The sequence below is a fragment of the Aspergillus eucalypticola genome (genome assembly GCF_003184535.1).
Source record: "Aspergillus eucalypticola CBS 122712 chromosome Unknown BO83scaffold_8, whole genome shotgun sequence".
In the NCBI taxonomy this organism is placed as follows: Eukaryota; Fungi; Ascomycota; class Eurotiomycetes; order Eurotiales; family Aspergillaceae; genus Aspergillus; species Aspergillus eucalypticola.
The window spans coordinates 668,368-694,307 of NW_020290282.1; the positions used below are offsets into that span (position 1 = coordinate 668,368).

At 48.8% G+C, this 25,940-nt stretch overlaps 7 protein-coding genes across 7 annotated transcripts; 3 read left to right on the forward strand and 4 right to left on the reverse strand.

Moving 5' to 3' along the window:
* Positions 1 to 3,048: 3,048 nt before the first annotated feature.
* On the reverse strand, positions 3,049 to 3,519 carry BO83DRAFT_309518 (DUF3602 domain-containing protein; the record flags this gene model as incomplete). Its single annotated transcript, XM_025527398.1, has 1 exon — positions 3,049 to 3,519. The coding sequence occupies one exon, from the start codon at positions 3,517 to 3,519 to the stop codon at positions 3,049 to 3,051; it is 471 nt and encodes a 156-aa protein (XP_025389726.1).
* Positions 3,520 to 3,740: 221 nt separating this feature from the next.
* Positions 3,741 to 5,048, forward strand: BO83DRAFT_462672 (uncharacterized protein; the record flags this gene model as incomplete). Its single annotated transcript, XM_025537296.1, has 6 exons — positions 3,741 to 3,775; positions 3,801 to 3,900; positions 3,988 to 4,296; positions 4,331 to 4,371; positions 4,522 to 4,787; positions 5,008 to 5,048. The coding sequence occupies 6 exons, from the start codon at positions 3,741 to 3,743 to the stop codon at positions 5,046 to 5,048; spliced, it is 792 nt and encodes a 263-aa protein (XP_025389727.1).
* Positions 5,049 to 7,815: 2,767 nt separating this feature from the next.
* Positions 7,816 to 10,429, forward strand: BO83DRAFT_397586 (putative U1 snRNP complex component Yhc1; the record flags this gene model as incomplete). The annotated part of the gene is made up of 6 exons (XM_025533198.1): positions 7,816 to 8,580; positions 8,608 to 8,800; positions 9,445 to 9,675; positions 9,734 to 9,862; positions 9,938 to 10,015; positions 10,089 to 10,429. The coding sequence occupies 6 exons, from the start codon at positions 7,816 to 7,818 to the stop codon at positions 10,427 to 10,429; spliced, it is 1,737 nt and encodes a 578-aa protein (XP_025389728.1).
* Positions 10,430 to 10,833: 404 nt separating this feature from the next.
* BO83DRAFT_238327 (uncharacterized protein) lies at positions 10,834 to 11,247 on the reverse strand. The gene has a single exon (XM_025526948.1). It carries the CDS (start codon positions 11,156 to 11,158, stop codon positions 10,913 to 10,915), a length of 246 nt encoding a protein of 81 aa, XP_025389729.1. The 5' UTR covers positions 11,159 to 11,247; the 3' UTR covers positions 10,834 to 10,912.
* A 133-nt stretch (positions 11,248 to 11,380) lies between these two features.
* On the reverse strand, positions 11,381 to 13,836 carry BO83DRAFT_238335 (transient receptor potential ion channel family protein). Its single transcript, XM_025526949.1, has 2 exons — positions 13,330 to 13,836; positions 11,381 to 13,263 (listed from the first exon to the last, which is right to left on the reverse strand). The coding sequence occupies exons 1-2, from the start codon at positions 13,700 to 13,702 to the stop codon at positions 11,402 to 11,404; spliced, it is 2,235 nt and encodes a 744-aa protein (XP_025389730.1). The 5' UTR covers positions 13,703 to 13,836; the 3' UTR covers positions 11,381 to 11,401.
* Positions 13,837 to 21,333: 7,497 nt separating this feature from the next.
* BO83DRAFT_238431 (SIR2 family histone deacetylase) lies at positions 21,334 to 22,721 on the reverse strand. The gene is made up of 3 exons (XM_025526950.1): positions 22,601 to 22,721; positions 21,402 to 22,510; positions 21,334 to 21,339 (listed from the first exon to the last, which is right to left on the reverse strand). Exon 2 carries the CDS (start codon positions 22,432 to 22,434, stop codon positions 21,460 to 21,462), a length of 975 nt encoding a protein of 324 aa, XP_025389731.1. The 5' UTR covers positions 22,435 to 22,510; positions 22,601 to 22,721; the 3' UTR covers positions 21,334 to 21,339; positions 21,402 to 21,459.
* A 457-nt stretch (positions 22,722 to 23,178) lies between these two features.
* On the forward strand, positions 23,179 to 25,579 carry has1 (ATP-dependent RNA helicase HAS1). Its single transcript, XM_025533934.1, has 5 exons — positions 23,179 to 23,851; positions 23,917 to 24,162; positions 24,219 to 24,694; positions 24,747 to 25,007; positions 25,073 to 25,579. Exons 1-5 carry the CDS (start codon positions 23,263 to 23,265, stop codon positions 25,319 to 25,321), a joined length of 1,821 nt encoding a protein of 606 aa, XP_025389732.1. The 5' UTR covers positions 23,179 to 23,262; the 3' UTR covers positions 25,322 to 25,579.
* The last annotated feature ends 361 nt before the right edge of the window (positions 25,580 to 25,940 follow it).

A 25,940-nucleotide genomic window follows, 5' to 3' on the forward strand; every position in this document is an offset into this window, starting at 1 on the left:
ACTGCCCCTGTGGGGGTATCTATCGTATCGCAATAGTCTGCCATGTCCTGGGGGCAGAATGGTGCCGATCCTACCCAGGTGCATGCTCCTGAATCGATCTCGTACATGCTGTTATTGCATATTGCTTGTGCACTGGATATGGCGATGAGGGTTACTGCGAGGGGTTTCTGAGAGAGCATGGTGATTTTGAGGATGGGTTGTCGGGGGCAATTGAGGGCGGTAGAAGGCCTTTCTTCTGGAGGTGGTCCAGGAATGAAATTTGGAAATGTAGTGAGGTCTGTGCTTCGAGATCCTTTGTGGATTTGGGAGGGGAGGGGAGGTTATAATATTGAGGGGTAATGTATGAGGAGATAGAGAATACAATGGTAAGGGTTGAACGGATGTTGGATGTGATTTCTAAGGATGATTGTCAATCCCCTGCATACATACCTCGTCTTATTGGAACGGGTGCTGGGGGGATGGCTTGTTGTGGTGTATACTAAGTAGATAATTGAGCCTGAAACTCGGAGGACTGCTGCGTGGTGCAATATGTTACAACAAAACTAACTGTTACAAGTAACTTCCGCAAGGATGGCTTGTCAGAATGTGTCTTAGACTTACAATATCACATTAGAGGTCCGGTCTTGGCCCTCAGGTCTATGGCTCCTGGGTACTGGTATGTGATATGACGTACGGAAGAGGACCTCGGGCTTTTTGGAAGAATGCCATCTGATGCACTCTGCGCCTGTACCGTAGCTTCCCCCTCTTGAATGACAGTGACACTAGAGTCTCCAAGTGCCGTAGATGTCATATTGGTATGTAGATGTAGACATTTCAGCTTCTTGTGTTCCACTAAGTCCCTAGATTAGTTCAGACTGCGCACAGGGGTGTAACGCGATATCATTGAATGCTGAGAGCGGTAACTAGATGAATAGTAAGTTCTAACATGCCACATGAGCTCTGCGTCCTGTCGAATAGATCTGCTCTGATTACCGTCTTCCCAACCACAGAGTCACACTTTGAACAGAGGGGTTAGGTTGAGGACACAGAAACTCCACCTATAACTCGCATGGAACGGGTGTGGTCTCAAGGAATGTTGCTGTACCACATCGTTGGCTCTCCAGTATGCATGGTTGAGTGCCTCGTAACAATATCCGCGGAATCTCAGGCTGTCCTTATAGAGTTCTTGCCGAGGGGGCTAGGAAGGACGGCTCTCTCTCTCTCTCTCTCTCTCTCTCACAACCTTACAATCGCGAGGTAAGAGCAACTGGTGACTCAAATTAGGGAGTACAGCTGTCTGCCTTTCCTGGAGCATGCAATTTATTTGATTGGCATCGTTGCATCGCCTAAGCTTCCAGATAAGATGAAGACGTGAGAATAACCCCTCAAACAGTGAGGAAAGACACACTGACAAAGTGATTGATGATCATATCACTCAACGAGGTTGTAATGCGGGAGTTAGCAGGTCCAAGTATGCATTCTGAGGGACGCGGATGAATCATCCGTTGAATCATTCGAATCTACAAGTAGGTTTATGACCATTAACCAGCAGAATGTTTTGAGTCCTAGCGATTGATCAATAGACGGGGTTCCAGCAGTAGCAGGACTCAGGTAGTAGGTAGTAATAAACAAGAATAGCAGCGAGATGGATGGAAACGGTAAAAGTAGTTACTAGTTGAGGAAAGAGCGTTTGATGTCTAAGTCAGAAGCAGCAACAACAACCTCAAGTCACTGGAATCTTCATGTGACATCCTAGACATGTATGTCTTAGTCACTTTACCAATATACTTACAATTATAGTTCCAAGTGTAATCTATTGCCTATTGGTCGTGCCTCAACCCAATCCACAATATGAGGAATATTCACACAGTGCCAACCATATCCCTACTAGTGATCAAGCAAGTGTACAACACATAGTCAGCTAGCCAACTAACTAGCCAGCCACATGCATAGTAGTCCCGAACCAAATAACCACGAGCATTTGTTTACCTCTTCCTCCTCCAACGCATCTTGTGTAAAAAGAAAGTCTAGAACACTTCCAGGTATTTCTAACCTAAGGTAACCCAACCCAACTCCACTGTCTCAAAGAGTATAGTAATGTAGGTGGGCAGCGTCATTGTAACCCTTACATAGAATGATATTGTCAAGAACATTTTATGTTTGTTATTTAAAAAAAAAAAAAAAAAAAAAAAAAAAAAAGGCAAGTCGTGTCATTGAATTGTTGAGTGATGTCAAGTCACGACATCAAATTCCGGAGATCCCGTCATTTGCTGAAGGGATGGTGCATCGAGATGGATCTGGTACAGTCGTTGACGATGCGCTCCGCGGTCCCAGGGTGTTTGGTGAGGTAATTGTGGTTACGTTTTGTGTAACAGACGGTTTCGGCATCATTACGTGAGATTGCACAATTTGTTACCAACATTAGTTGTGTCACAACCTACTACTACTACTTTGTACGCAACGCGACAAAATTTGGTTTGGTTGGGGTGGTTTTTGTTTGTTTGATTTCACAGTTAACTAGTAGGATACATGGGAAATCTTGGCTCTATTGGCCAGTGACACATTATGCTGTGGTAGTGAAGCACGGAGATGCAGTGATCGATCCTATGCTGTAAACAAGACAAAATCCTGTCATTGTCCTAACAAATCACAAAGGAACAAGTGAACAGGGCAATGTCAACGCCATGCTGATGTCCGCACGTATAGACGAGACCATGGCTAAAGGGGTATCATGTTGAAAAGTGTTGATGTGGAGGTTGAAAATAGAAAGAAAAGAAAAGATGAGAAGAGAGCTGAAGTTGGAGGGGGAACAATAAACCCCTTAATTCAATCGATTGTTAAAGAGAGGGAAAAGGATTAAAGGCGTAGTTGAATGAGATGATTGGGGGTGAAGGTAGCAATCTTCGAAGGTCGAATCGAACAATGAAAACAAAAACTTTTTTTGGTGGTCGTAAGTCGTGAGTCATGATCTGCTGATGCAACGCTGGTAGGCGGCAATAGGCACAATGGAAATGGCGCTGAAGATGGTCGGAAAGAAACCCAGTTTCACTCCCCCCTGACTCTTCATACCTATGCCATGCCCCTGAGCTTGCCCCAGCCCTTCTCAAGACCGCGGAGAGCCCGTTCACGAGCAGAACCGGAGCTGCTCGAGCTGCTGCCGGAGAACTTGCGGCTGAGGGTGCTGGATGAGTCGTCGCTGGAGAAGACCATGTTGCCGGCTCCACCACGGCCGACGTGGTAGACGGGGGCGGCACGGCGGAGTTCACGCTCAAGCTCTTCGTCGAAGCTGAAAATAGCGCGCTCGCTGCTGCTGTGGACGTTGCCGGCACCGCCACGACCGGACTTGAAGGTGCTGGGGACATTCGAGTCCAAGCGGGTCAAAGAGGCAGGACCAGTAGCCGAGCGAGAGTCGGTGGTCTTGGTGCCCTTCAGGTTGATGACATTGCCAGCGCCTCCGCGAGCCGTGTGCAGAGCAGGGCGGCTGGTATGAGGGACCGACGGATGCGGTTCAACGACACGGTAATTCACTGATGCAGGCATGGTGATTGAGTTGTGATAGGTAGTAGTAGGTAGTAGAGTGGTGTTTGTTGATGTGATTGAGGATGCGTGCAAAAGCGCTTGCGATGCGGGAAGTATAAACTCGCGGTCTATATCGAATTACTCGAATAATTCGAAACGCGGAAACTCAATCCGATTTGCGATAATGGCGTAATAAACATGTAGACGCAATATGAGTCAATTGGAGATGAGATGTATAGGCAATGGGGACCTATGGTCGAGTAATTCGCGAAGAGTGGTAGGATCTTGTTTGTTTGGTGAAGGTGTGGTAGGCAGACAGTCAGACAAAGAGGAATAAAGCAGAAGCAGTCTGGGAGCGAGACTATTAAAAAAGGAGAGGAGAAACTAAAAAAAATTTCCCTCGTGTGTTTCTTTTTTAGTGGTATGACTGACTCTTCAAACTGGAGCTGATGAGAATCCACTTCTATAGCCTGGAACCAGGCCTCGCAGCGGGGAAGGAGTTATATAGTTGGACGCAGACGAGGCGGGCCCAGCGAGTTACCGGGGGAAGAGTCAGGACAGCCCCCCTTCGTGACGGCAGGCAGACTCATGATTGCACCATGGCCACTGCGTGGTTTCCATTTCCAGGCACCGCGCCAGGGTCACGCTTGGCTGGGGTGGAGCTGCCCAGAAAATTTCATCCCCAATAACTCGTTACTAGTAGTGACTTGGTTGAACCTTCCCTCTTTCTGCATTCTGCGGTTATGCGCGCGCTACTCCATCATCACCGCTGCTTTCAGCCCTGCAAATTTTCACCCCGTTAGGGCGGCACCAAAACGTGCAACATTTACAGCCAATCATTGTCTGCCCGCCTCCTGTTCAACAGTATCATTGGTTGATATCCGACCCACCGCCCCTGTCTATCCTGGCTGCTTTAAAGAATTTCTGTGCGATCATCTGACATGCACGGCGCCAATCCAAGGCGTGGCGAAACGTAACAGAAATTGGCGCTACAGCCAATCACAAGCCATGGATGTGCCCGAGGGCTGGCTCTGGTGGTTTCCTGGGGGTAATGGAAATTGCTGAGTCGGTCACGCGTCATCGGCCAACACATTGCGTGCGGCCTGTTCTGATTCTAGTTGGGTCGATCCTGTTGAATGAGGGGGAAGACTCTCGCAATTTCGCCATCAATAATAGCAATAATTCGGTGTATCCAAGGGGCTATGGTATGCTTGGGCCCGGGGCTGAGTTGATGCTGCTTCCTTGGTCTTGGATGTACGAAGTAATACACAGCCCGTCTACTCTGTATAGTCTTCTATTACTGTCTATAGTTTCTACTTGGTATACTAATAACACGTAGATAAGAAAATAACATGTTATTATTAGCTTGGCAGGACTGCCTATGGACTTACTCTTTTCGGTACCAGCAAGAGAAACTAAATTGAGTAACTGACGAACTCGTGCGCTACAAACAGTTCGTTGTCCACTCGCACCATCCCTTCCACTATCCCGTAATGCCCAATATCCAAGGCAAGCCCTCGTGGCTTCACCGTCAGCCGGTCAACCGGTAAGAACAGTCTACCAGTCCATGACTATTATTCCCCGCAACTATTAGGCCCGGTGCTACCTGAAACCGGCAGCAGCACAGTTGCATCATTATTCGTGCTGCATCTGAAATTGGAAGCGTCAAGTTTAATGGCTAAACTCTGATCCCCGGCAGTACCGAGGGGGTGTTGTTCTTTACAACCATGGCGAAAGGGCATCGTCCAGTCAAATCCCGGTTCACAAATCTCAGCTAAGCAGACTTACTTCTACATATTGAACGGCGTCTACTGGAAAGGCAGGTACCGGGGAAGATGCCCAATGCTAAAGGCTCAAAGGGGCAGGCCAACCAACTCCGTATGCACGATGATGATGGCATTCTACATGAAAGTCACATCTGAAGTCAAGACCGGTGCGGAGCGTGGGATTTCCTTCAGGGAGTGACTAAGACTTTGCCGGGGCTACCGGTCGAGACCATTTTTAGTGCAGAAATCTCTTCCAGTATGGAGACGGTTAGCGGAGATCATCAAACAACAGCCCCTCACCGCATCATCCGGGTCCCCATCTGACTGTCCCTCATTGCGCCCCAGTTTCTTTCTGTGTTGGCTGGTTGAAATTTATTTGCTACTCGTATGATGCTGGCCGGTGTGCGTTGGACATGGGGCAATGGCAGGAACTTGGGGGGGAACTGGATGTTGAGGGATCTCCCCTGGCTGTCATGAGATCTGAACGGCACAAACGGAAAATTGAAGAATGCCTCAGGAACCCCACTGCCAATCCATTACGCTAAACCCAAGCAGGACAGCTTCCCCAGACACAGACTGACGAGGGGGGCGCCACTCCAAAAAGAGAAAAATGACTCCATAAATCTGGAACGATCGAGAGGGGAAGTCGACCAGAAATGCCTCAAATGACACGAATCACCCTCCGACCATCGTGATTTCTTCTAGAGTGCTCATCATCCCCCACCTGTCAGGACTATTACTATTAGTCAAATGAAATGTATGCTAAGGACCAACGACTTCGACTAGTGAAGCGCTCACGGACTGCATCTCCTTTCTTAGGGGGTCAGGGGTACAGTCATCTTAACAAAGCAACTCCATCTCATCCATCTCAAGCCCCTGAATGGCCACATCAACCGAGCCGGTTGGACCGGCAAATGGCCGCCATTCCCGTCGTTCCTGCAAACCCGCTTCTGGTTCCCGAGGCAAAAAGGAAAACGGCAGAAGACCTTTTGGAGGACACGTCGTTGCTTCCCCGGATTTTCGACCCCGGAGCATCCTAGCCATGCAGGTCTCATCACTCATCACACCCGGCTGACTGCCACCACCGGGACATGACGTACGAGTAATTTTTCCGTGCAGGATGTACCCCTTCTTTCAGCTTCCTTCTCGCCGGAGACGTGGCCAGGAGGTCGTCGAAGTTCCATGCTTCTGGACACGGCCACCGCCTGACTCGGTCGCTCGTGTGCTCCTTTCCCAACCATGTCCAGGTGTCGTGACCCCTCACTCGTATTTCTCAACATTCCTATCTTGCCACTTCTCTATGGTCGAGTCACCGCACACGGGGACATAATGATACACCAGATCATTCATTGTAGTCATTTCGAGAGTTTGCAACTGGCATTACGCATTGGCCCCTTGGTCCCTTGCGAGTCGCTCAGGCAGTCGTCGGTCACGACATTGCGAATCCCTTGCTAGTCCATTACTACAACAAGATCAGGGGATACAGTAGTGACGGCAACACATTAACTACATCTTCTTATGTCCTACCCCATAGTTCTGACACAGTTCCCCTTGCGTTTATCGGCCGTTGGGCGGCTCATTAGGTAGTGCAGCCATGCATACCAGTCTTACTAGTATTTGTCTGTCATGTCAAAATCTGGTTTCTAGGATATGCAATACTTCTGAACATGCAGACACCATGATTATCACACTGACTGAATGCAGCAATGAACCTGATCCAGAAGTAGTAATGCTTTAACTCCACAAATTACTCCATATATTTCAGATCACCGGTTATCCTACTGCCTGTTTCTTAATCACCTCCTCGCATTGCTTTTACGAAGAAACAGGAACATAGAACGGAAAATAAAAGTAAGGAGTCGCCTTCTTAACATATTGCACATACGAGCGCTTTGTTATGTAAACTATAGACGATCAAGCAGCTTCCGTAGCCATTTGGTAAAGCCTAGTCTACAGCCCTGCCCTCAACTTCGACTACGACAGACATCCCAGGCTCAAGTACCAGCTAGTATTAGTACTTGCTCCGTACAAAACCAGAAAATATATCTCAAATAATTAGTATCATGGGTAGAAAACAAACATAGAAGTATAATCATTCCATAAATATAAATAGTATCCTCAGTCAATATAATACTGCCGCCGCCCACCGCCCACAGCCATTTTTAACAGAATCTCAGGTCAAAGTTCTGGGACTGTATGTTTCCAAAATCCGCTAAATCCGAGCTTTTTTCATCGAGGTTCACTAGTTTCTGCCGCCTTGAACGGTCTGTAGAGCGGTAATGGCATGTTTTGGCTGGAGGCCAAAGGAATATACGGAGTGGCAGTCCACACTACAACTATAAAATCGGCTTTTGCCTGAGTTGAGTCTAAACTGCCTGTGTCTTGCGGCTAACTCCGTCGAATATAGCCATTTTTATATATTATACAAATACCGAAGATAACTTCCTCGATCCTTTTAATTCCTCTTTGACTCTCCAATTAACCTGCCAGGTCCTCGTTTTTTGAAGCTTGAGTATGCGCTCTTGGCTATAGAAGTCTGACCTCATCTGAGATGGAGAAACCCTCAAAATCAGGCCGTAATGAATGTCTACCGTCAAAAGGACCCATGTATACTATTCTGCCCTCAGCCGACCTTGCCTTGACTGGGAGGTATCCCCCAAAGGCGTTCGAAAGCATTGAAAGGCTCAAGGAAACAATAAAAGCCGCCTTTAATACACTCGAAGAGCATGATATTGATCAATACCTGTCTCTAGGATCTGTGTCTGAACAGGATTCTCAACACCTGGTCAAGGACCGCCAGCAGCTATGTTATCCAGTGAGGTATACATACTTCCCAGATATTGAACCTCTTATTGTCAAACTCGCCATACAAAGGCAGAACGTGGCTCGCATGACATTCAGACGAGAGATCACCTCCCAGTTAAGGATCATGAGTCTCGACATCGAGGAACGTCCTGGCCTATGGCCGTCCATGCACGTTGGCCCTCCTGGTTCCGTGAAAGAAGCCGACGATAGTTGGTCCCATCCTTTAATGGAATCTAGGAACAAGAATCGGCCAAAAATCGTGATTGAAAGTGCAGTAGCAGATCCAATGCCTAGACTCCGTCAAGGTGCCTCCTGGTGGATAAATAACTCTAACGGGCAAGTGCAGATCGTGATCTTGATCAGTGTGCACAAAGAAAGTAAGCGTATAGTATTCGAAAAGTATTTCCCCAAACCCAGTGTTCCTTCCAACACCGGGGCGCAATTTAGGACAGCCTATAGTCCAGACCTGATTTCAACTACTGAAGTGTGCTATGGAGATGACCCTCCAACTGTTTGAGGCCCTTCAGTCACGCTGGAGTTCCAGCGCTTAGTGGGTAGAAAACCGGTGTGGTCTGAGAAAGATGTCATTCTGTGGCCAGAGCTACTCTTGGAAGTTGCTGAAGACATCTTTGAATATGACGGCTCCCCCCCGGCTCAGACTGGCACGGCACAGCGCTCCCATATGTTAACCTCTCATCTGATTAGTGGAGGCACCCATACTCCTGATGCTCGTTAGCCTTAGGATCAGGATTGGGAGAATTGAAAAAAGACGAGCCCTTAGTCAAATAGCTAAATAAAATTAGACGGTTTACTAGTACGGAAACGTAAAACAATCACATTTTTTACATCTGTTTAGAAAATACTACCTGAATTTTAATTAATGATAACAAGGCCGACCCTACGCAGCTCTTTATACACCAATTGACTGACAAATAGCTTGTCGGATTATTTTGCAACGACCTTCTCGCACACGTGAACATGGTGCTATAGTTTGAAATGCATTTCTGCCTGAGGCAATAACATCACTTCCCTGGTATATTGCCGTACCTGACCGCCCTGATATCGCTGCGATCTCCGCCTCAAGCAGTGCGTCGCCATTGATTTCTCTCTAGCTAGCATCAACGGTTTTTTGTGCCCATTCATTTTCCAGCTTCTCTTCCTTTTTCTAGACCGCTACAAGTGCAGTCAATACACCATCGCACTCTTCCAACCGAGCCATCTCTCACGCGCACCGCGCCATCTGCGCGCATCCGACTCGAGCTTAATTCGCTTTCAAAAAGCAGTTGCTCTCTGAACACCAAAATGCCTAAATATAAGTCTCACCCTCATCTTTTGATGGACTCTTGATGCTGACAAAGAGATCACTCTTCTGTAGGACACCCCCATTTCCCTTCACGTCAACCCGCCGACTTGTCCATCGCGCATGCAATTCCTTCCATCCTCCTATCCAGCCATCATCTCCGGAGTCACATCCCCACTGACCAATGTCTCCAATCAAATACAGGCGACTACTGCGATGTCTACCTCACGCACGACTCGATGAGCGTGCGCAAGGCGCACAACGCCGGACGTAACCACCTCAGAAACGTTCTCGAATACTACCAACGTACGGCGGCCCCATTCTTCTCAGACCATCCCAATGCGTGCTGCTAACGCGACACCAGAAATCGGACAAGAAAAGGCCCAATCGGTCATCGACTCCATCACCTCGTCCTACGCTGCCGAAGGCCAGGCTGTCCCGAACCCCGCGATGGCTCCCCCGGGAGCTTACCCTCCTCCATTTGGCTTCCCTGGTATGTCACGCATCGCCACCTACTACATACATACACACTACTGCATCGACCAACAAGCTAACACCCTCTCCCCAGGTCGACCAGGTCAACTCCCTCCCCCTCCATTCGGAATGCCTCCTCTGGGCGCACCCGGCGCGCCGGGCATGCCTCCTCGTACGTTACACCTTAATCCCCCAACATCCCAAACTCACACCTGAGGTATCTTATCTAACCTTAATGAAAACAGCCCCCGGAGCAAGAGGCCTCCCCTTCCCCCCTCCCTTCCCCGGTCCAGCAGGCGCCGCCCCTCCTGCCGGTCTCCCTCCTCTTCCCAACATGCCCCCGGGCGCCCAGGGCTTCCCTCCTCCGCCTGGCGGATTCCCTCCTAACTTCCCGACCCCTCCCCCCGGTGCTGCTGCCGCCGGGTTCCCTCCGATTCCTCCCCCAGGTCAAGCCCCAGCAGGATACAGCCCCAGTCCTACGCCCGGGATAGCCGGTCCTCCGGGACAGGATGGTGGGTACGCACCACCGCCCGGTATGGGCGCCGGTTTGCCTGGTCCGCCTCCGGGATTGGGTGATAAACGGTGATGGTGGGTAGTAGTATCTTATCTTATGTTGTATCTGTATCATGTGTTGCTTGATTTATATTTATTACGGGGGTTACTTATTTTCTGTTTTCTTTTCTATTTGTTTTGTCTAGATTCTGCTGCTTCTTCTTTCAAGTGATTCCATACCAGCGTTCTATCTATGGGGATTCGGTTATGCAATATTTCTTTTCTTTTGTTTGATTGAAAGGAAAGAAAAAGTTGGTAAATCAACAGAATATGAATAAACGGATTTATTGGATGGATTTTTCTATTTACTTTGTCATAATGCGTATGTGAGTTGCATGGTACTAATACCTATGAAGCTTCTTAATGTAGTGCTACGATAACCTTAGTAGAATGTTATAAACATGTTACAAAGGTCTACTCAATAGTTTTAGAATAATAGGTCAATGCAACTCAGGCATAGCATTATGATTTCTCTCCATACACGATGAAATCACAAGAATAATACAGGGATATCGGATCAGACAAGTAGACAGACCCCCTGCCAGCTAATAAAATAAAAGGAACACTTCACGTAGTCCACACAAAACCCAAGTACCGATCTCCAGATCCAGTATTTCAGAACGCCCGCGGTGAAAGTAAATCGAGAGAGAAAAGGGAGGAAGGAAATGAAAGGTGGATTGCCTTTGGTAAAGAATTCGGATGTGAGAGCCAGAGGAATTGGGAGAAAGAAAAGAAGGAAACAAGTAATTTTCCTGTATATCATAGTATACGACAAGGAATGGTAGCCAAGAGCATATAGGCAAGCAAATGGGAGGAATCGCAATATAATAAAGCAAATAAAAAAAAAAAAAAAAAAAAAAAAAAAAAAAAAAAAAACGCACATAGCGCGGGGGAGGGAGGATGCAGTCAGTGGAAAGCTAGAATAGGGCCCGAAGAATCAACCCATGCCCGCACTAAGCCATAACTTCATCTCAAGCAAGGCTAGAAAGCAATCATATTAAGTCTTTCAGTGGTCGTAACCTGCTCCCCGTTGCCATGGGCTCGGGTTGTTTTGTTGCCGGTATGCATGTGGGTTTTGGAAGGGGGAGCTATTGTAGTTCCGTGGTACAGGAGACGGCGAACGCCCGAAATTAGCATCGTAGGCAGGAGGGCCATTGCGGGCCGAGTTGTCGCTGGGGAATAGCGGCAAAGACGGGTCAACAGGCGAGACCGGGGAATGGCGAGCAGTCTGGTGTGTCGCGGCATCAGGAGCTTCGAGATTCTGACGGCTAACACTGGCACCGTTTCCACTCGAGAAGGACGTATTGTCATCCTCGAACGGACTGGATTGGTATGGTGACCCCTTCATGTCCCCACGGGCGGTAGCACCCAGAGCATCCAGTTCGGTGGTCAACTGACCCCCGTTCTTAATGAACGAACCCCGGTCATCTCTCATGGGCTGGTACCGTGTGTCGGGGTTCTTGGAAACGATGGCGTAAACAGATGCAATCAAGACCAAGATCAACAACACCAGAGCAAACACAGCGTTGTATACGAAGAAAACGACACCCATAACACCAGTGACAATTCCAGGTTGGTTGAACACATCCGAGAAGAATAGCAGGAAAATTGTGTTGAGGAAGTTAATGGCGGCAATCGAAATGTTGTAGATATTGGTCTTCTTGTCCATCCAGGGCCGGAGGACGCTGACAGCAATGAGCATACCAGCCTCAATGATCACAAGAGCGATGGTTTGCACGACCGGGGCGGGCTGACTCAATCCAATGAACAGGCCCTTGATCAAAATGTAGCCCAGGAACGGGACGATGAAGTAGTATGCAGTTGCGCGGTACTGGACATACAAGAAGCCCCACTTATTCAAGCAGGTAGGGTCAGAGTAGAGGATATAAGCCGGGTTCTTGTGCATGATGACAGATCGCTTGGCCAGACGCAACACCTTCAATGCTGCCCAACCCAGCGCTGCAACCACCGAAAGGAACATGATCACAGCAAGAACCACCTCCGCAGCTGAGTCGACCCGGGTGAACTCCCACAGGCAGAGTACACACATTTGGGGGAAGCCGATCAGCGTGAGTCGGAACAGAATTCCACGTGCGACAACCTTCCATCCGTTACGGAACTCCTGGAATTTGTCTCCCTTCATCTTGCCGTTCTTAGCAAGGACCTCACAGCCAAGCTTGAAAACAGCGACGAGGGCCATCACCAGCGCAACAAATACAACGAAGAATATAAGACCGGTCAGGAAGATATTCGTAGATTCGATTCCAGCCTTGAAGCCAACACGCTCAATACCACGAACAATGACGCTCGAATCCGTGGCAGTTTCGGTACTGGCATCAGCACGTTTCTGCCAATGCTTGAAATATCCAGTGGCCTTCCTGACAATGGGCTCGTCATCGAGGGAGCGCTTGCGTCTGTACAGTTGAACGGACGTAGTGGACAAGTCCGAAAGAAGGGTTGAAGCCGTTCCTCCGGTCGAGCGCTGGTACCATGTACAGATGGTTTCCAGGAAGCCCACATGGATGATACCCATACTCCACTGGAAATTCTGGGTCCAAGACTCCACGATCGGAGGCATTCCGACGGATGTCATACCAATCATCGCTTGAGACTGCATGAAACCGAAGAGAGAGAGCGCATTAGCCGCGACGTGAGCAGCCGTGTTCGAATGTCCCAATCCAGAGGTGATAGCAGAGGCAGCCAGACCGAGACCGGAGATAATAGCTGTAGTCCAGCCGACGCCCTTTTGATAAACTGTCTTGCCGTTGGAGAGGGATGCTTCCACACAGGTAATGGCTTCACCAGTCGTGGTGGAGTTGATATAGATCCGCACGTTGGCATCAAGATCCGGGACGGTGTATGCAATGTCTAAGCGCCGGTTGTTAGTGAACTAGGGCTCGCTCAAAAAGGCCGCCGATGACGGAGATCACTCACTCGGAATGGCCTTGACCACCGACTCGGGCAGGGTAATGACGGCTTTCGGAACATCGATCGTGCCCGCATTCATGGGACAGAGTCCAGTAAGATCCATCTCACAAGGGTCGAGAGTCTTGGTCAACACCTGGATACCGTAGGCCTCGAGCACGAGCTCTGCAGTGACCTTTCCAGATATTGCAGATACTCCATCGAAGCTGAAGCTGAGCGAGCGGTTGCCGGGGGTGAAAGTAACACTGAAGTAAGTGGCCGTGAAATTCGAACTGTCCTGACAAATACTCAGGGCATTGGATTCGATGAGCTTGGTGGCAGCGGCCTGCGGGGAGTTGAGCAGGACGACCAGAAGGCCGATGAACATGGATATTAATCGCATTTTGGCAAGCTATATGGCCGACAACTTGTCGAGTCGTAGGAAATAACGAGGGCGCCCGTCGACCAGTGCGGGAGACGCGGGGATAAAAAATCAAGTTGATCGAACAATAAGGTGGTACTCCAGAGCACCAGCTTGGCGCGGCCGGATGCGGTCGTGTAGGAAGTCGGCGGAAGCTGTTAGGGAGGGAGTGGTACCGCAGTAGAAATCGCGGAGGGTAGGATCGTAGAAGGAAGAGTCGGATAGGGTAGTATGTAAGGATTATCGCTCGATGGGGGGGTGGGATCCTGTTGCGGTTACGGTTCACCACGTCATTGGTAGCCCAGGGCGCTTGCTTTCCGGGATATTGGAACAAAAAGAGCGGATGAAACGGGGTTACGTCGGGTCTGAAAGAACGATTGCAAAAAAAAGAATGCGATATAATAAATGAGTGTCGACTGTAGTAGTAGTAGTAGTATAAAGACTTTCAAGAGATTGTGGTAGTTGGAAGTCGAAATAACAACAAAAGCGAGCGTGAGATGGCGACACACAGTATGGCCGGGGGTTGGTGGTTGTCGAGTTGGAAGAACGACACACGGGGAAGGAGACTGGAAGATGGGATAAGATGGTTGCCTGAGTCTCCCTAAAGAAAAAAAGCGGGAAGGGGAGGGAAAAGAGGGGAGAGGTGTTTCGCACCCTCTGGGGAGACGGGGGTGCGCAAGGTCGAATTGGCGGAAAGAGAGGGATGCAACGAGAGGGAGAAAAGAAGCAGAAGAAGAGGAAGAATTAACAAGAAGATCCAGACAAGAGGGAAGAGAGAGAAGAAAGAAGAGAAAGCGACGTTCTCCCTTCGAGAAACACCAGACACAACACAGTCACAGCGAGTTGGACGTGTGTGTATTATTTTCTTCAGGGGATTTCAGCAGCTCTTTGGGGTCGCAGGAGAGACGGCCGGGAATGGAATGCTGTCGTTTGCATTGGTTTGAAATGGTTTGAAACCGCCCAGGACCCTCCTCTGCGCTGACTCAGCTCGGGGGCCGCCCTCAATCTCGCCAATCACAAGGCTCAATGGCACTCTGTCACGGGAAAGTGGAGTCGAACCACCGCCGGGCGGAGTATGTACGATACGGTATCAGGTCGGTATTTGATGGATGGGGATGGATGGAGATGAAGTATTCAAGCACGCAGGAACAATGATACTAGTAATCATGAACAATAGCCAAGACAATAAGAATGGTTGACAGATGATAATGACCAGTGAATCAATCTCAGTTGGACCAATCAGTTATACGTATGAATCAAACTCTGCCCAATTTCTTTTTTCACTGAATGATCACACGGTTCAGAGGAGGTCAGAAAGCATAAAAAAGAGCAGGTCACTCAACCTGCTCAGCTGCCGACCTCATATACTAGGGCTCTGTCCCGCGCTGTGCAGCTGCCACACCAGGAATGATCGGAGCCAATGTCTACCTAGTTACGAACTAAAACTAACTGGCTGCTTTGCTGCCAGTCTGTCGGTACCAACTTGAAGTCATATTATTTGCCTTTTTCTTTGCCCCAAGTCCCAAGGCTCACCTTCAGTCGGACTCCAGTGGGTGCACGCGCGTCCCTCAGGGGGTTGGGTCTGGCCAAATGCGGATGCCTACTTATGCCAGTTTCCTTTACCCGCCGGGCCGCACTCTGATTTGTCTAGCATCGGGCGGGCCAGAGCAAATTCTATGGCGCCCGGGGGGTGCAAAAACGGCTGGCAATCATGGATGGTTCCATCCTCCTACGGCATTACGAAATTATCATCCTCCGTGCTTGCTTGTGGGGTGCAACCTGCAGCCTCGTAGAGGTTAAAATTTAATGTCAGTGGATCTATCTATGTAATGCCTGCCGCTGTTCGTCGTGATCGCAATGCCGTGGACATGGACTTACACAGGTATACAGTACACAGTACACAGTCCATCGTGTCTTGTGCTGTATGTGCGAGGAGATCTACATCAGCAACTTGCTTCCTGGTCTTACTGCCTCCTTGACCTAGTAGTTCATCCACGCACCTAACAAAGTACTTTGTAGCTGTTGTCGAAGAACAGACTTTTTGTTGTGCTTTCTTTTTGCCCCTCCTGCTTCATTTCTTTTTTCTTGTTCCCCCGCTCACCGCCTGGATCGGAATACTTTACATCGATGCTATTAATAACTTGGCTTTCCCACGAGTTGTTGCGACGACCCAATGATACGCACTACTGCAACTGAAACGTCGAGGTGCGTACCTCCATCCAGCGCAAGCATAAGAGGACAATGCAACATAGGAAAGAAGAAGCAAGAAAAAAAAAATCTCTTCATCTGCCATCATCTAGAAAGACAGCATCGGTCTCTCCAAACCTCGTACATATGAGATGTCAGGTCGTTTATCGATCAACTGGAACTGTCAAATCTCGCAGCAGAGGTTATCTTCCGACCGATCTATTTGTGTTTCAACCGTGGACCTGGACCCTGTGCCTGAACCCCCGTGTGTAACACAGTAACCTGAGCTTGCTGAGTAATTCCCCTGTAGTACTCCGTCAGGCGCGTGGAAATTTCGATCCTGTCGCATGTCAGATTGCAGATAACCTGCCTCAATGGGACACATAAACGGCAGAGAGTTGGGTCATTGCTCATGCGTGGTTTTACCTTGGAACCGTGTTAATAACTGTTGATCTGGAAGATCAACGGAATAGGACAGCGGATCGTACTCGTATGTCTCTTGTTTGATTGACATAAGTGTTAGTGCGTGCGGTAGGGCGCCCCAGAGGGCGTTCCCGGAATGCCACTAACAGCAAGCCTGCCGTCGAGGGCTTAACTATGGGCTGCTTCTTTTTAATCTACTATTAGATAGTTTGGCGAGGGGGCAAACCTGGTCTGTCTGCACAGCCGCCTCCTTGCCCAATCTTCCAGAAACCAAAGTCAATCTAGTACCTACCACCTCTTTCCGATTTAATCAACTACAAACCAATCCTCTTTTCTTGCAGGAAGGAACTAAATCTTTAATGCTTTTCCAGGTCTCATCCTTCCCTTATTACACAGGATATATACCTGCTACCACATGTCTCGGACGACCTTCCCAGACACACGGACATTGTAGTTAAAATTGCTAAGATGCCACCGCATCCCGCATCCCTGATCAACTCACCCCCAAGCCAAAAAAAAAGGCAGATCATCAGACTTTTGCCCGTCCGTGACTTGCGCATCATGACGTCCGGACCCCATTGATCAACTGCTCCTCTCCTCTCCTCCCCAACCCCGTGCATTTCCCTCCCTCCTTCCATCATACCCAGTGGGCGGAGAAAATAACGATTCCACAACAATGCGATTCTCCATGCTCTTTCCTTCCTTCCTTTAGAGCGATCAAAGGGAGCAACGCAACACGTAGTATCGGATCATCCATCATCCATCCATCCACAGGGTCCTAACCCGCTGACGCCGCCTCAACCTTGGGTCTGGCGGAAAGGCTCGTCCTATTTTTGGTGCTCCTGGCCCTCAATTACTTACGAGTGCAGAACCACGGATTGCGTGTCTCTCGGCTACGCCACTCTTCCTGGTTTTCTGGTTCGCTGCTAGGGCCTGGGCCATGAGTTGTTAACCGTGGTGTCTAGTGGTTGTTTCATTTGGTTTTTCTCGAGTTTAGGCGGGGGTTTTCTGAGGGTATAAGATTGTTGTGAATGGTGGTTCATAATTAGGTAATTGTCGTATTTATGCTTGTTGGACAGTGTCATATTCATGGTGCGACTACTGTTCATCGGACTCAAGACGTAGTTCGTCAAGTGGACGAATGCTAAATTATGAGGTACAAGTGACTTATTCATAACTACCTAACTATACTTGCATTTATCTATACCGTACATTTCCGCCGTTCTAGTAGTATCGCTAGTACTGTGATCGCATATCTTTCCAGGCTACTACAACGGGCTCCTGATGGTTGATATATATAATCCTCGAGTGAAGATGACATTTCTACCTGACCTGAAACATAACAGTTTTTATTGCCTTTGCTTCTCGAAATCTCACCATGATCCTAGCCAACTACTGACGAATATATATCAGAGTCAGCCAAGATCTAGTACTTAGTATTATGCCTCCATCACCATCAAATTCTCGAGCAACATCACAAAATGAATGATATTATCGCTCCTCGATCATTGATCTCATCAACCTACTCCTACTAGTATCTTCTCATATCAACCAAGCTTCGCCCTCACAAATATGGAATGAGCGCCGCCCCCCTCCCCCCTAGCCCCATAAACCCACTAGCCCAGAGCTCAACGGCTTAAGTGTCTCTCAATCTCACTAATACCTAAGTACGGCAGTTCCTGGTTAGAGTATACACGGCATTTAGATACCTTCCCCGAAATTTGTCAACAGTTGCATTTCTATACTCTTACTTACTAACCTTCATTATATAGCAAGATCATAATCGCCAATCTAGCAGGATTTTCAACACTAGACAGTGGTACCCATACCTATCCAACAGACAAGACACTGATGACGTGTCTTTATATAGTCTACATCAACTTACGTATTAGCCGTCCCCAGCAGGCCCGCTCATGCACATACACGAAAGACATATGGTAGTACTTAGACTACTCCATCTTGCCCGTGCGGTTTGTGATGGAGTGCTGGTATCCGGTTCTTTTGTGTACACTGTGCTTTCGTTCCCCATGGGACGATAAGTCGGACCTTCTGCACAGTTAAGTAGTATTGGGCTGATCTCCGAGTGCTAGTTTCCTGTAAACTGCATAATATGATGTCTGGTCTTACACAGCGAATATGGCTTCCTACCACATAAACTAGAAGCGAAGCCCTGTTTCCAGATGTCTGTCTGTTGACTGGAGTCGAGTCTATCTAAGTATAGATACATCTGAAACGTCGGACCAGTCTTTTCCAAAACATTGAAGTGAGTGAACTAGACTAGGTTGATGTTCTAACTCCGTTCGCTTGCTTACAAAGGTGCATCCCTGGCAGGGAGCCGAGCTAAGCCACTCTCAGGGGTAGATTTGGATATCTCATAAGTTGGTTTTGGCGAGCGGGTTGAGCGAAAGTAAGTCAGATTCAACGCCTGAGAGAGAGAGAGAGAGAGAGAGAGAGAGAGAAAGAACAGAAAAGGGGTAACGAGCCTTACAACCATGACTAGCGCTTCATGGAATCCAATCCCGGCAAACTGTGTTGGATTTGGGGCTACTCAGCCCGTGTCTGATAGCTGAGTTTGTTCGAAAATAATCGTAAGCACTGTAGCGGAACGGAGAGATTTTGGTGTAGGGTGCTATGTTCGTCGTAGTAGTAGTACTTTCTATGTGAGGTGGTAGGTCTGTATTTTACTTTGTTGTTCTAAAAACACAGAGTATGCTGCCTCGGCTTAGGGAAACCTGTACTCCTCTAGTCAGGTAGTATGAAATTGAATAGATGCTGGAGGCTGTATAGTATGGAACTGTACCTCCTGCCATCTAGAGACGATAATTGTGGACCGCGCATGAAACAATGACATGAAGCTATAAGGCCGAGCTATTCGGGTTCGGGTCTCGGAATTTCGGGCGAAATTTCCCTATATTGTCTTAGAGGTCAAGATCCACCCAAAACCTATGAGAAATAGCTATTGTAAATTATTCAATAGTATTAGCACGACAATTATCTGATTGACGTCTTGAAGTCGCTTCATATTCTCTTGAGGTTGCACAATATGCTTCGTATGTACGAAGAGCAACCAGTAGTATACGGAGTAATTGTCGATGACGGCGGAAAGACCATGATTGTGCGTGGTCTTGTGATACAAAAGCGTGTAAACATTCTAGGCAGACTAAATTCAGCTTCGTTGTAATACCAACAGACCATAGCGACAAGAAGTTCTAGACTAAAGTGATTGGGGGTAGGGGGTCATTAGGCCGCTAATAGATTTCCCAAAGCCACATTCTCGATTTCCTTCAAACTGCTGAAATAGTTTCTGTAAAACTTAACCTGTATAGTAGACCTTCGGAAATCCATGAGCTAAGGTTAATATCGCTAGATGGAACTCTGAGAGAGAGTGTGTAGTGACAGAGATAGCGCCGACGCGGCTATCGGCAAAAGTGAATCGCTTGCGGAAATTTCGCACTCGCTAGAAAATAAGAATGATCTAGCGCCTCCTCCTTAATCTTAAGAGTGAAAAGGCATCCCTGTTGATATTTTGTATGGCGCGGTAGGTAACTTAATGTTTAAGAGTATGAATCGCGTGCGCCATCCCTACGGCTACACAAGACATAAAGGTTATAAGTAATAACATGTAATCAGGCCTTTATATGATAGACGTTTGTCGCGGTCCTGCTAGTGGGTTCGGGATATATAAATCTACCAGCGACCTTGATAGCACGCCGGATACGTCACTGGCTTAAGCACCCCAGTATCAGCAGATCAAATGTAGCTCTAATATAAAAAGTCAGGCTAATGGCGGGCCGGATGAAGGAGGGTACGATAGACTGCTCCGTTTATAATTACCGGCTACGCTCTCTCTGTTGTAGATTCGAACTGCGTAGAGATTAATAGACCTGTGGTAGGGTTTTCTATCTTTGACGACAAGAATAAGATAATTCATGACCGTGGGTATGTTTGTGTGCTGTGTTAGCCGATCACCCGAGCTATAAAGGAGATATATAGCGACAGGAGGTACAATGAGCAGAAGCGCTGTTGTTGCAAGCCTCGGAGATAAGGAAAGAAGTGCCGGAGCCAGAGCATCCCGACACCAAGGACGATGGAAGAAAGCAGAAGAGCTACAGATACAGATGCTAAAGATCTCATAACGAGTATTTGAGCCCGAGAATTCCGACACTCTGAGAGTATAGAAAACCTCAACAGCAAGCTACCGGTCCTAGGAGGAGCGGAAGGAACGGGAGAGTCTGCAGGCAGAGATATCAGATCTACGCTACAAGATGATAAGTAATCTGATGCGCATCGGCACCTTTGATTCGACTTCTAGGACCAAAAACGATGGCAGGAAGCTGAAAGGGTAGAGTTGGAGGTGATGAAGGCTAGCGAAAAGGTCCTGGGGCCTAGGCATCCGTTTACTCTGACGAGCATGGCCAACTTCGCCTACCCCTGGAAAACTCTCGGGAGGTGACTGCGTTATGGGTAAGGCAGGTGTTCCGCTTCTCTGGTCATGGCCGATGCTGCAGGGCTCGACTCCTTGGACGTTTGATCACTTTTCCACTATGTATATCGACAAACGACCGTGGTGCTGTCCCCCTATTGCCTATATCACCGTATGGCTTCAGACGATGTTGGAGAGGCTTCCCAGTTTGAACACAATTGGAGACAAGAGGTGAGCTATGTATTGATTCTTGGAGCTAGCTGCCTTGGATGTATCGCTGGCGGGCGTCTCAGAATGTCGATTCCTTACGTCTACTCAAAGACGTCTTTAACGCTTCGTCCGTTCACATCTCGACCAGGTCGAAGCGGACTGGGATGATGCTTCCCTAGACGTCATCACCGATATGAACAGCGCTGCAGACTGTCAAGTGCATTGTGATATGGATGAGTGCTTCCAGTACTTCTACAAGTCGAAAACGTGCCACTCGTGACGAATTGCCCAATGAAGGAATCACTGACCAGTATAAATCTCCGGAACTGAAAGGATTATGTGCAATCGTGCAGCAAGGATTTAATGAAAAGATAGACTGGATGATCCCATGTTAGAGTGTACATGCTTTCTATCGGACGGGGTCTCAGAGGTTCACACCAGCGAGTTTATGTTCTCTGGGTTGTTAATAAGCGTATCTTGCTGCATTCGTTCTGGTCTAACTCGACCGAAGCACATGGGCAAATTTTGACTGCAAGTGTGTCTCTAGCATGCGCTTATGTCCGTCGGACACCTGCTTTCCTTGGTTCTTCTGGACCAATCGATTAATACACTCGTCTAGGCTGATCTCTTCCTCGTCATCGGTCGGCTCTTCTTTCGCAGCCGCAGCCCAGAGACTGTCCAGTTCATCCGACCAGCCTAGCAGATCGGCTAACTTTTCCAACCCATCATCACACGATCCAAGGATTTGAACATCCTCTGGTCGCGTACCAAAGTCCCCCGCACTCTCCATGTTGATGAGGATTCGTGGAACTCCCTCCCTCGCCAACCGCGGTAGCCGCGAGCACGGGGCAACCTTCAAGCTTGTGCCCATAACCATCACCAGATCCGCATCGGCTACCAATTTCTCTTTTTCATCAAATGCAGCGGGAAGCGACTGGCCGAAGAAGACCACATCCGGCTTCACCGCTCCCTTGCACCTCGCCTCAAGACAGTACGGTACTTCTCTCTTGGCGATGGCCTTCTTCATCAGCTCGTCCGGGTACGGCGTGTTGCATTTGTGACAACGCTGCGTCTTCCAGTTCCCATGCACCGCAAGCATCTTGTCTGCGGGGACGAAGGCATTTTCCTCGAGACCGTCGGTGTTCTGGGTAAACAGGAAGTGAAGCAGGCCTTTCCTCGCGAGCAGACCGAGGAATGCGTGGGATCTGGTCGGCTTGAGGCAGCGGGGATGGCGAGCCTTTGCGATGGCGTAGAATGGCTCCGGAGTATGGGTGAAATAGCTGATATGGAAAATCGCCTCGGGAAAGGGCAGCTTGAGGGGTGCCAATTTCTCGTAGAGACCACTGGTGGGGGAGCGGAAGTCGGGAATTCCGGCGGCGGTGGAGATGCCCGCGCCTGTCAGGATGACGATTCGTTTCGCCTTGGCAAGGTGTTGGGCGGCTATCTCGATTTCAGACGACGTACTAGTCATATTGTGATATGGGTGCTGTCGAAGAGGATCTGGTCGAGTTAGGACGTTGCTATGAGCATGTGTCCTGGGAGAGAGGCTTGCCATGTGATGTCAGCATAAACACGTCAGCAGATCAGGCTTGTCTCGATGACTTGCATCAGAAGCACAACTGTATATTCTTGCTGACCTAAAGCATTCCTCTAAATGGATCCGGTGGTTGACCTGTACTTCTCAATTTGGTCTCTTTGTTTTATACCCGCGCTACAGTCAGTGACCCCGGAATGAATATCAATATCTTGCAAGGACAAGCATCCGCAATGAAGTGTCCCAATCCGAGACGTCCCATTGGTCAAGCTCAGTATAGTCGACCCTATGCGGAAGAGGGTGACGAAGTGCAAGACACGGAGAGACTGGCGCAATGGGAAACAATAGCTTAGGTTAGTCTGAGTCGACACGGCGTCAAAGAATAATAGGAAAGCAAGAGGAGAGGCAGGTGGGCGAGGAGACTATCTATACTGTATATACCACGCACCACGATGCCAAGCGGCAGTGATGCGCTTTCCCCGATCAGGTACGCTATACTGGATGCAGTATTTAGCCGTCACCGTAGAATACGGAGTATGGTAGCATATCTATGTCTGTTACCGCCTCAGGCACCAACGCACAGATTTGCCACAACCAATTATCGCCCCTTATCAGCACGTGACGCGGACTTTGGCAGAATCGGACCAAAAAAAAAGAGGAAAGAAAAAAAAGGGCCGTGTACAGCTTCACGTTCCAGACTCAACCCCAACGTCGAATTTTTTTTGTTCGCAAAGGGAACCTGTCTACGGAAGGTACTCAGTCAAGATGCCGATCCCTGTGGATACCGCGAAATCTATCAACAAGAAGCGCAAGAGAAAGCACGGTGCGCGCGGTGCGACCGAAGCCGACGATGCTTCTCCGAAGCCCGCTGTCGACAATGGAGAGACGACCGAAGTGACGGAGACACCTACGGAAAAGAAGTCGAAGAAGAAGGCCGCAAAGGAGGCCGAGAAGGAAGAAAAGCCCAAGAAGCGCAAGGTTGACGACTCCAGCAACGAGGATGAGAATGACAGCGAGGAAGAAGTCCGTCAGGCGGAACCCGAAGATGAAGATGATGAGGAGGGCAAAGAGACTGAGAATGGTGCAGATCTTCCTTCTCTGGACGCTGTGCGTCTGCCCCAGACGGATAGCGAACCTAAGAAGTTTACGGAATTGAACCTCTCTGAGAAGACGATGAAGGGTATTCAGGATATGGGCTTCGAGACTATGACCGAGATCCAGCAACGTACTATCCCCCCGCTACTTGCTGGTCGTGATGTTCTCGGTGCTGCGAAGACGGGTTCCGGAAAGACTTTGTCCTTTTTGATTCCTGCTGTGGAGATGTTGAGCGCTCTGCGGTTCAAGCCTCGCAATGGTGGGTTCCTGGCATCTCTACTAGGTGTTCGCTCGATTGAACATGTGCTGATTTTCTATTTCTAGGTACTGGTGTTCTTGTCGTGTCTCCCACCAGAGAGTTGGCGCTGCAAATATTCGGTGTGGCCAGAGAGTTGATGGCGCACCACTCGCAAACATATGGTATCGTTATTGGAGGTGCCAACCGTCGAGCTGAGGCGGAGAAGCTCACCAAGGGTGTCAACTTGCTCATTGCCACTCCTGGACGCTTGCTTGATCATCTGCAGAACACCCCCGGCTTTGTGTTCAAGAACCTGAAGACTCTCGTTATCGGTAAGTGTGGCCTGATTACGAACACAACAGGAGAATGTACTCTAACGTCTATGCAGACGAGGCGGACCGTATTCTGGAAGTCGGTTTCGAGGACGAAATGCGTCAGATTGTCAAGATCCTGCCCTCCGAAGAGAGACAGACCATGCTGTTCTCTGCCACCCAGACCACGAAAGTCGAGGATTTGGCGCGCATATCGCTGCGCCCTGGCCCCTTGTACATCAACGTCGACCACCGCAAGGAGCACAGCACAGTCGAGGGTCTGGAACAGGGTTATGTCATCTGTGAGGCTGACAAGCGCTTCCTGCTTCTTTTCTCCTTCCTCAAGCGCAACCTTAAGAAGAAGATCATTGTCTTCTTCTCCAGCTGTAACTGTGTGAAGTACCATGCTGAGCTGCTCAACTACATCGACCTGCCGGTGCTTGAACTCCACGGCAAGCAGAAGCAGCAGAAGCGGACCAACACATTCTTTGAGTTCTGCAATGCCAAGCAGGGAACCCTGATCTGCACTGACGTTGCTGCCAGAGGTCTGGATGTGAGTACCTGCCCATTTACAAATCACTCGGAGCACAATCTAACAATCATAGATTCCTGCTGTGGACTGGATCATCCAGTTCGACCCCCCGGATGACACCAGGGATTACGTCCACCGTGTCGGTCGTACGGCTCGTGGTGTCAACGGAAAGGGACGCAGTTTGATGTTCTTGCAGCCTTCCGAGGTTGGTTTCCTGAAGCACCTCAAGGAGGCTCGTGTTCCCGTTGTGGAGTTCGACTTCCCGGCCAACAAGATTGTCAACGTTCAATCTCAGCTCGAGAAGTTGATTGGTCAGAACTACTATCTGAACAAGGTGCGTTTACAGACTCTTTTTGACTTCTATCTACGATATCGATCCCATACTGACACCCCGCTTAGTCCGCCAAGGAAGGTTACAGAGCCTACCTCCAGGCATATGCCTCCCACTCGCTCCGGTCCGTCTTCGACGTGCACAAGCTTGACCTGGTCAAGATTGCCAAGGGATTCGGATTCTCGACGCCGCCGCGCATCGACATCCAGCTGGGCTCCAGCCTGAGTCGGGATAAGAAGCAGCAGCAGCAAGGACGCCGAAACTACGGCAGCCAACCGAAGGGGCTGAAGTTCAAGCGCAAGCACGAGGATGACTGAACTGACTGACTAATAAGCAAAAGAGAAAAGCAAGTGGTTTGTGTGATTTCTTGAGACCTGGCATTTTAGTTTCGGAGTTTACCCTGTGGATATCTGGACTTGTCTATATTATTATTTCCAATCGTTTTCTTGAATAGATCATATCATTCAGAAGCATTTGATCTGTTGTGTCAGATGTACTCAGTATCCCCGTTACCTTACGTTTTCCTCCGATCGGAAGTTACTCCCTAGAATAAACCCAGAAGCACAGAGCGAAACAGGTGACTGAAGAAGCGTGCTAAGTCTCTTTCTGTGAAACGGAGATTATGGTCGAGGACTGGTCATAGTAGCTCCCTCGGCTGGATTGCTGATGTACTTGGCAGCTTGGAGTGTCTCACGGGCTAGTATGGATGGCTGCAATGCATGTCATTCTTGTACAGGCCTGGTAACAGAAAGGAATAAAGTATCTGGTAGGCTGGGCTATGAATAGATGCAGAGGGGACCAGATTGTGATGGTCGGTGAATCTTATCTCCTATTGCTGCTGCAAATCTGGAAACTCTACGCATCTTCCACATGTCTAAAATAGTACTTTAGAGTAGAGTGGTCTGTTCTATATCTGGCAAATCTACACAACAGAAC